This window comes from Athene cunicularia (assembly GCF_003259725.1).
Source record: "Athene cunicularia isolate RWA chromosome Z unlocalized genomic scaffold, athCun1 chrZ_part3, whole genome shotgun sequence".
NCBI lineage: Eukaryota > Metazoa > Chordata > Aves > Strigiformes > Strigidae > Athene > Athene cunicularia.
The window spans coordinates 16,047,646-16,056,500 of record NW_020799144.1 but is presented as its reverse complement, the minus strand read 5'-3'; the positions used below and the strand labels follow the sequence as shown (position 1 = coordinate 16,056,500).

Below are 8,855 nucleotides of genomic sequence, written 5' to 3'. Positions count from 1 at the left end.
TGTGGTTTGTGATAACAAAACACTGAACAACTTTTTTTAATCACATATTTTTCGGAAATATTTTTCTTTCCGTTTCTCATTTTGAGGAAACACTATATCATTCAAACTAGAGCAATACAGCATCAACCCATCGGAAATGTTGAACATCAACTTTTGACTTACATCTAGTCTGGGAAAAAATGAAGAGAAATGGTCATTTTTTTCCATGGTGGTGCTTCATTTTAATCCCATCTAACACAGCATTTTTTTGAGAGGGACGTTGGTTCTGCATGGATTTGATGCTGCAGCCTGTCTGGGTTCAGAGGTAGAAAGCTTTCGGGGAAAAACCCAACAGGTGGTCAGAGCGGGAGGAGGCCCAGGTGAGGAGTGGTCCATGGAGTGCGTTGATGTACCCAGGCAGCACCTGTCTGGCTTCTTTGAGGAGGCAAAGTCTACTTGACTTGGCAGAAAAGGACAACATTGACTGATGGAAGATCTGTCAAAGACCCCAGAAAATGTCTTGCTGGGGGTGTTTCCTACTTTTGAGGGACAAATGGCCACTGTTTTTACAAAAACACTGCCACATTTTTAGGGGCACAAAGAATCTTAATAAATTTAACAAAAATTAGACTTTTACATTACTATAAATTGAGGGGGTTCTGAATAAAAATCCAATAGTGTCTAAAAACCTGAGTAAGTAAGGAGGTAATTAAATTACCTCCTACAACGACACCTCCCTTGCATCTTTCGTTTTCTCCATGGCTGGCATTTTATGTGCTTTAAGAGCCATGGGCTGCACTGATCATATTGTAAAGGCAGTCGGAGTTACATCTCCCTTATATTTATTCTTTATACTGATTTTAAACAGCTACTCTTACCACATCTGTTGTAAATAATGCTCCAAGTTTTCATCCGTACATTTTTTTATACATCTTATACCACCAACAGCTGTACCCTTACTCAGGAGTTCAGACTCGTAAAGAGCGCTGTCTCGATTAAATCTATGGCCAGATTTTCTTTCTGAAGAAAATAACAACAATCTTGCCTTCGTAAAAAACCCTGAACTCAAGAGTCAACATAAAATCATTGAACTGACTCCAAACCATGTATTTGTCATGTATCAGTCAGTAATATTCTTACAGACTCTTCACAAATAATTGTAGCAGAATATACAAAATGGAGAAGAAGCAATAAGGAGGATTTGAACACAAGTATTTCTATGGAATTGAAAGAAGCAAGCGTGCGGGCTTACTCTCTTTCCCTGCCTTGGAATTTCACTTATTCCCCACATACCCTGTATCACCTGGGTGCAGACTCTAGGTCAGTTCCCAGAATTTCATTCTTCTACAACACACGCACACATGATGGTAGGCTTCTTGCTACTGAAGGTCGAAGTACTTTGTCTGTGTCCTTTTTCTGTCATTTTTCAGACAGATCTGGAATCTAGTACACTTGCTTTCAGACATCCCCTTGATTTCATGCAAGGGTGTGAGACAGTGATACCCCTCCAAGGCCCACAAAACCCCACAGTCAGCACTGCTCTTTGAAGAGCCCCTGACACATACCCCTGCGGTACCCGGAGGGGTCACACTCCCCCAGAAATGTCTCTGTTTCAGGGGAGGCAGAGCCTCGACCCCCAAACTGGAGTCCCTGCCTCCCAAACCAAGGGTGGGCAGCGTAAGCACAAATTACTGTAAATGCCCCTTGCCCTGTTGCCCTCCATCTCTGCACCCACCCTGTCTAGGTACTGTTGTCCGTGATGCTCTGTAGAGCATCTGCCCGTTTCACTCTTCAGGAAAGCAGGGGCCTTTCAGTTCCACCATGTTATGGCTGTACAGCTGTCTTTGCTTCTGTGCTTCCATAGAGACTTCCTCTTTCAGCATGCCCTGGCAAGAAATTCTCTGTTTTTCCCCTCCTGGCCATCTTTCTTCCCATGGGGGCTGCTGGTCCTTGAGCACAGGCTGTGTTAGCCATGGTGGAGCAGGAACCACCTCTGCATCCTCATCCCATTCACTAAATTGCAGAGTCCTGGTAGCAGCTGCAGCTGTTTATGTGGAAAAAGGTATGAAGAAAATTATTTTAATCAGAAAATTTTCCAGCTTTTGGAAAAGACCTCATCCCCTTGTTGTATTTTACTTCCCCTGGAGTGTCCCATCTCGTCTGTTCAGTGCTTGTCTTGAGCCTTGCCCATGATTTATTCATGTATTTACTTTCACGGCACGACTGGGACTTCTCTTTATCAGCTGTGATGAGGTGAGACCGTATCAACCCCTGAGTCCACCCGTGGCTGGTCCCGTGGCCACGTGCAGTGGACGGAGCTTTATGTCCTTGCTAAAGCTTTCTGAAAGGCCTGAGCACCAAGTCTTCATGGAAGACAAACTGTATTATCTTATCTCCGATACAGCCTGGATGAATTACACGGAGCAGCACATTTTTAACGCTGTCCCAACCTTCTCCTGCTCACATGAGAGTCTGTGAAGTTTGTACCACTCCTGCCCGGGTTTCAGGTGTGTGTTCCCAGAGCCCACAAACAAGGTTCTCCTGTGAAAAGTGTGAGTCTGACCCGGGATGTAACGATGAGAAAATGAGTCCAGTTGAAAAACCTGCTTTCTGCTCCATTTGGGGAGTTCCCTGGTGTCTCTGAACACTGATTGTCAGCAGGAGGTGTAAGACTAAGGGAGACATCACATCCCTTCTCTGCACTGCCATCAGCTCATCTCAACCTGTCACTCCTAAGCAGAAGTTTGTGCAAACCCATCCTAAAGCCTTCACACCGTGCACACTTCACCGCTTCCCGTACGCTTCACCGTCCTTAACATTCTGGAGATCTTCCGTGTGCCTAACGTGAATCTTCTGTCCAGCAATTAAGCCCATTACTGCTCATCCCCCCCACAACAGAGACAGAGTACACTTTATTCCTCTCTTTTGTGCAACCTGCACATAGTAACCACAGTTTCTGTTACTTTCAGGGGAAAAAAAAAAAAAAAAAAGTATTGGAGGAATTTGAAAATGTCCCCATAACTTTGGAATTTTGAAGCAGAGGGAACCACCGCAGCAGATTCTGACTTTTGGAGCCTGAGTTTACAGTTCACTCATTCATTCATTCAGTGCTAATGACAGACTTCGAAATGGATCCTAAAAATATTTTTTAGAACTTTGCCAAAAATATATCTTTAAAAAAAACCCCCAAAACTATGATAATAACATTTGAACTTTGACTTCTGCAGGCATCAATAAATTTACAAAGAAGCTTCGAAATCCGTATGCAATTGATAACAACGAGCTACTTGACTTTCTGTCCAGAGTCCCTTCAGATGTGCAAGTGGTGTGTATACTTTTTAAAGTGTCCTTATGGTAGTTAATTCAACGCATGGCGTCATGACTTTCTGGGGTTTTTTAAACAAATTTTAAAGCGGTTATTTTGATTCAATATTACATTCTTTGGCACAAAGACACTGCAAACTCCAGCTGAGGATAGTCTGTGAAACTGGAGGAGGCTGCTGGACCTTTAACCAGTGAGACAGAAGCTACTACGTTGGTTATGCCTTAGGAGCAATCAGTAAAAACACGAGGATTTGGGAGATGGTGGCAGGTGCTGGCGTTGGTATTAATGAGCCTCCAGCACCGTGTGATCCTGACCGGGGTAAGGCGCTGTGTCGGAAAAGCTGGAGCTGTTGGGAGTGGCAGAGGGGGAGCGGGGAGGTCACACGATGAAAGGACCTGCCCCAACACAGAGTCGGGGCAGGGGGCTTTGCCCCGCGCCTCGGGGCAGCTCGGAGAGTGCTGCAGCCTTGCCTGTCCCGGGGTGAAAGCTCCTGCTGCCGCCTCAGCTCAACCGTCCTCGTGAACTCCTTTACAAACAAGCTGGTTATGAATTACCAGCGTTTGTAATGCCGTGCACAATCTCTTGAGAAGGTGCAAGCATTAAGATAGATAATGCCAGGCACATAAATCACCTCCGGTATCACAAAGATTATACACTTCCCGTATTTCCAGGTGTCGGTTTCAGTTCGCAGCTGGTTTAAAAAGGAGGTGTGGGTGCACATACCCGCTCTGAGTCTGATCCCCTCTGTGGCAGGCCTTGGAAAACAGACACGTTCCTAAGAAAACATTACAAGGAAAATTCATCCAGTTCATTAAAGAGGATAGTCCTTATTCTCTTTCAGAGCTCACGGAGAAAACAAAAAAAAAGTAGCCTTAAAGTTTACATCAGCACACGGTGTTACCTACTGTCAGGATTTTCCTGATGCTGTTTTTCCTTCTTCCTCTAGACCTGTCTTTCTGTTGTTGTTGAATCGCAGCTGCAGATGCCATGTAGTTTGCAGGGGGAATCATTTTCTTATTCTTTCTGCTTTCTTTCCTTGGGAAAAAATGTGGGGGGGGAAATAAAAAAGGGGGAAATTTTTTCTTTCTCTAGCAATCACCACCTGACTGGTTTCTTTCTGAATGTTGTGTTTAAACAGGTGCAATACCATGAACTGAAACAAGATTCCAGTCACAGCCCGAGCAAGAGGAAGAAAAACAATCCTGGGTAGCCAGCTTCACGTGTTGAGGAGACCAGCATCTGCTGGGGCAAGATAAAAGAAAAAGCCTGCAGCCTAAGCAGTGTTTCCTTTCTCTAAGCTTTTTACTTATTTTGCCTTTTTATCTAATGCAGAGATTTTGTAAATACTGTAAAAAGGCATTTCTCATTGAAGATATATTTCACACTGTAAAGACACATTTGACGAAGGTTTCAGGGAGGGTTTTTGGGGTTTGAGAGCCTTGTTAGAAACAGCGTAAGACATTAAAGGAATCAACCTAAAATGGTAAAGACGCACTGCTACTTGCCGGTCAGAGATACCTGAAACACTCAAATCATGCCGACTAAATCTACAAAAGGTGTAAATTCAAATCTGACACAAAAATTCAGTCAGATTTCATTTGTGAGCATTAATATTTTTATCCAATAAGTCACCATTACGATTTTCTATGTTTTATACATTTCAAGAGAAATACAACGTAGTGGAGCCTACTGCACTTAAGTTTTAGCAGATTTTTTTGAACTCCAGACCCTGACGTTAACTCCTGGTGCAATGTTTTCCTGTGCAGTAGGGCTGCCTATAAGATAATGAGAAACACCAAGTGCAAATCTCTTTCTGGAGCTACCAAAAGAAGTTCCTGCCGTTTTTATCATTCCATTATAAGACCTAAAAATCTCTGTCTCTCTCAAAATACTGCCAGGTTTGTAACTGATTGCCTATCTGATTTTTCTATATGTACCAGTAATCTTCATTTGTACTACATAGTTTAGTGAATGAAGTCCATAGTTCTGCTGTAATGGAAATACTATCAAACTAACTCCATATTGCTTCGGGTGTCGTGCTATGAACACCTTTTGTGCACATAACTATTTTAATATGGAAATCTCGCAGAAGATGTTTTTGCTTTCAGATCACAAGATCATACTAATACGCTCTATGATATAACACATTACCTGTTACCAATGTGAAATATAGTGTAGAGGAAAAAAATGCAGTTGTGGTAAAACCGATATACTGGTTTTATTTCCTTAGCTAATAATGTAGTCAGTTCTTCTGATACGATTGTGCCCTACTGCATGGAAACTGCATTATTTTATAACTTACATGGAACATAGGCGGAGAAACGTTTACATTTCAAATGTCTTAGTGGCCACTGCATAACGAGTACATGGGGATATATTCTGATAGCTGCATGTAGACTTCCATGCTCAGCTCCCCGCGTAGTGAGCAGAGGTTTCATTCCTAAGGGACTACCTGTGCACAGCTCTTAGTCGTAGCTCCCAGTGACGTTCAAGGGGATTTCTGCCCAGGGGAGGGCGGCAGGACCGCGTCCTCGAGGGGAGGCCTTCCTCTCGTCCTCTCCGGGTTACCTCTCATTGGTTGCAATTGCTGATAAAGTTATATTGCACTACTCTAACAATACTTTTTGAAAAGACTATTTAGAAATACTTTGCAAGCGGATGTATATATATTTGTCTAAAGAACTATATGTTAGCTGCATTGCTCATGAAAGATCATCCTGGGTTTGTTTATTTTACAGACAGCCGGTTTCTGGTGTGACGGTTATTTTGATCTCTCTGTTTGTGTGTTTGAAAGAACGCCAATCAAATGACTGTTCTGAAGAAAGTCCTGGACCTAAATATGCTCTTGTTACATCATGACTTTGAAAGAATTGAATTGCGAAGCTTGTGTGACCACCTTTCCACTGTGTGCTGCCTGAAGAGCAGCATACTATTGATGAAGTCAGAATCACTGATGAGCCTATTTTGTTTAAAAAAAAGCCAAATTTTCGACTTGACAATGTGAGAATGTTTGTTGCCAGTTGTCAGTTTTGCAGAGTTCTTTGATACACTGCAAGCCTTGTACCTTCCTAATGTTGCCCATCGGTCTGCGTGCGATTTCCTCTTGTGGTTTTTTTCCTGTACTCAATTTCAATTGTCTACTTTGGTGGTGATGTCTGAGTTACTTACATTTACAGCATTAAACACACTTTTAAGCATCTCTCTACTCGGTATTAGGAAGCCTCTTCTGTGAAGTCCTGTGCGATCGGTCCCCCATGAGCGGTGTGAAGGGCGCGCGAATTAAATCGCCGTATTTCTGTGTGCAGGATTTCAGTATTTTAAGCCCCAAAACATGCAAGTGGAGGGGGCGGGGGGAGAGAAACATCTGTTTGTTGAAAACCAGTGAACCACTTTTAATGTCTCAATTACAACTGATCTCACTGAAAATAAAACGCTCAGAGGCAAGGCTAAGAATGCGTGCTGATTAAGTATGATTCTCCTGCCACAACAGGACATTTTAAAATCACATTTTAAAATAATTTGTCAGTGAACCCATTTTCACTATTTGCAGTTTGTCTACTCTGCTTTGTGTGGGAGGCCTCTGTAGAGAATCTGTCCTGCCTTATGTCGTAATTATTTCAACGTATCTTCCATTTCCAGATTGCTTCTGAAGTTGGTTTCTAACCTCCTAGATTGGCCGGGTTTTATTCCTAAGCAACTTGTCTGTTCATAGAGTCACAAAAGAATAATGCATCTCATGATCGTGAAACCCTTTCTGCTCTCAGAAAACAAAATTTAACAACTTTACTTGGGTCCAGTGAGATTGAGTAACTAACTTAATTGGGGTCCGCTCTTAAAGTAAGTGTCGCAGCACGCAGGGTCCATCGAGGTGGATGGTCTGGGAGGTTCTGGTTACATTTCTGCTGATAACTCACAGTACAGAGCTTGCTTGCCCTGCTTTTATAGTTTTGTGGTTTTTTTTCTGTAAGAAACAACTAAGTTTTTTTCATAATAGGACCGAGCTTTAACCTGAAGAGCTACTGACTTAATATTTTAAATCCAAGCAGAATAAACCCCATTTTTTTCTATTGCAATTAAAACAACAGTGGAATAATGGGAAGGTAATGAAGGCTGCAAGGTGTCTATCTGCTGATGCTGGCCTTAAGGAGCGTTGGCTCTTCCGAGAAGAGGAAAAGCTGATGGACCTGCCAGCAGCCGGACTACCTGACACTGAGGTATTTCATTCTAGGGTAGCCCAAGAGCACAAAACAAAGGAGAGGAAGGAAAGATCACTTCTCCCATCAGCACTAGGTCACACATCCGCCACACAACACGTAATAAAACCTTTGCAGCTCCCGGCCAGCAGACAGGGATCCCAGCCTGGCGGGAGAAGGGCAGCTTCTGCCCATGCCTTCTTGCCCTGCTCGGCTGCGGGAGTCTTGCCGACAGCCAGACACAAACTTCTTTCCATTTCTGAGCCTGCTTCTCTTTTTGAGGGCAAACTTTTCCCTCCCATCTGGGCTAATTTCCAGATTGCTGTGCAGCTGCTTCTATTAAAGACATCTCATCTCCCCATCTCCCCCCACTCCCAAAAACCAGGATTGCGAATTTTCAATAAATACCTCCTCCTCCTCCAGATTTTTCTGAAATCTTGCAAAAGTGAAGACCCAAAACTTTTTACATCAAACACAGTTGCAATTATAGCTGTTTTTCAGTGTGTGGAACACCGGATTTCCATCCCTTTCTGCCTAATGAAGGTACAGCATGAAAGGCGTGTAGCTTCTGACTCTCAGAGGGGAAATTCAACTGCTCCCAGATAAAATGCAAACTTTAGACATCAGCCTAGAAGAATGTGAAGGCTTTAGCAAAGCATACTGTTCTCTTTCTCTTACAGAACTGGGTGAAATGCAGCTGGTTGGGAGGGTCGTGCAGTTGGTGAATCAGTTAAGGGTGGAGCAGAAGGAATGAGGACAAGGAGCAGCCTGCAGAAACACATTTTGACCCCAGAAAGAGACATTCACAAGGGCTCACCTCGAGGTAGACAAAGAAAAAGGTCCTTCCTACCAGAAGACTGATGTAGCTGTCCTAAACCACCTTGAGCTTTCCGTATTTCTTCATATTGCAGATACCGCAGCCTGCTTCAATTGGCTGGACTTGGCCTTTGTGGCAAACAGTACGGCCCTTGCCTTAAGAGCGGCCTCTCAGGAAAGGAAAAAAAAGCTGTGCAGCACAGCAGGTGCCAGCCATAGAACCACAGGATGATTTGGGTGCAAAGGACCTTAAAGCCCACCCAGTGCCACCCCCCTGCCCGGGCAGGGCCACCTTCCCCCAGCCCAGGTTGCCCAAAGCCCCGTCCAGCCTGGCCTTGAGCCTTCCAGGGAGGGGGCAGCCACAGCTGCTCTGGGCAGCCTGTGCCAGGGCCTCACCCCCCTCATTGTACAAAATTTCTTCATTATACCTAGTCTGAATCTGACCTCCTTTAGTTTAAAACAATTTCCCCTTGTCCTGTCGTTACAGGCTCTGTTAAAAAGTCCATCCTGATCTTTCCCGCAGCCCCTTTCAGCCCTGGGGG

At 43.9% G+C, this 8,855-nt stretch overlaps 1 protein-coding gene across 6 annotated transcripts in view; it reads left to right on the top strand.

The window, feature by feature from the left end:
- Positions 1–7,033, top strand: part of MCTP1 (multiple C2 and transmembrane domain containing 1) — a 274,684-nt gene extending 267,651 nt beyond the window's left edge. For all 6 annotated transcript variants that reach the window (XM_026866731.1, XM_026866730.1, XM_026866735.1 and 3 more), the window contains 2 exons: positions 3,207–3,304; positions 4,443–7,033. In XM_026866731.1, the coding sequence (XP_026722532.1) occupies positions 3,207–3,304; positions 4,443–4,514 (170 nt within the window). In that variant the 3' untranslated portion in view covers positions 4,515–7,033. The remainder of the gene's footprint in view (positions 1–3,206; positions 3,305–4,442) is intronic.
- The last annotated feature ends 1,822 nt before the right edge of the window (positions 7,034–8,855 follow it).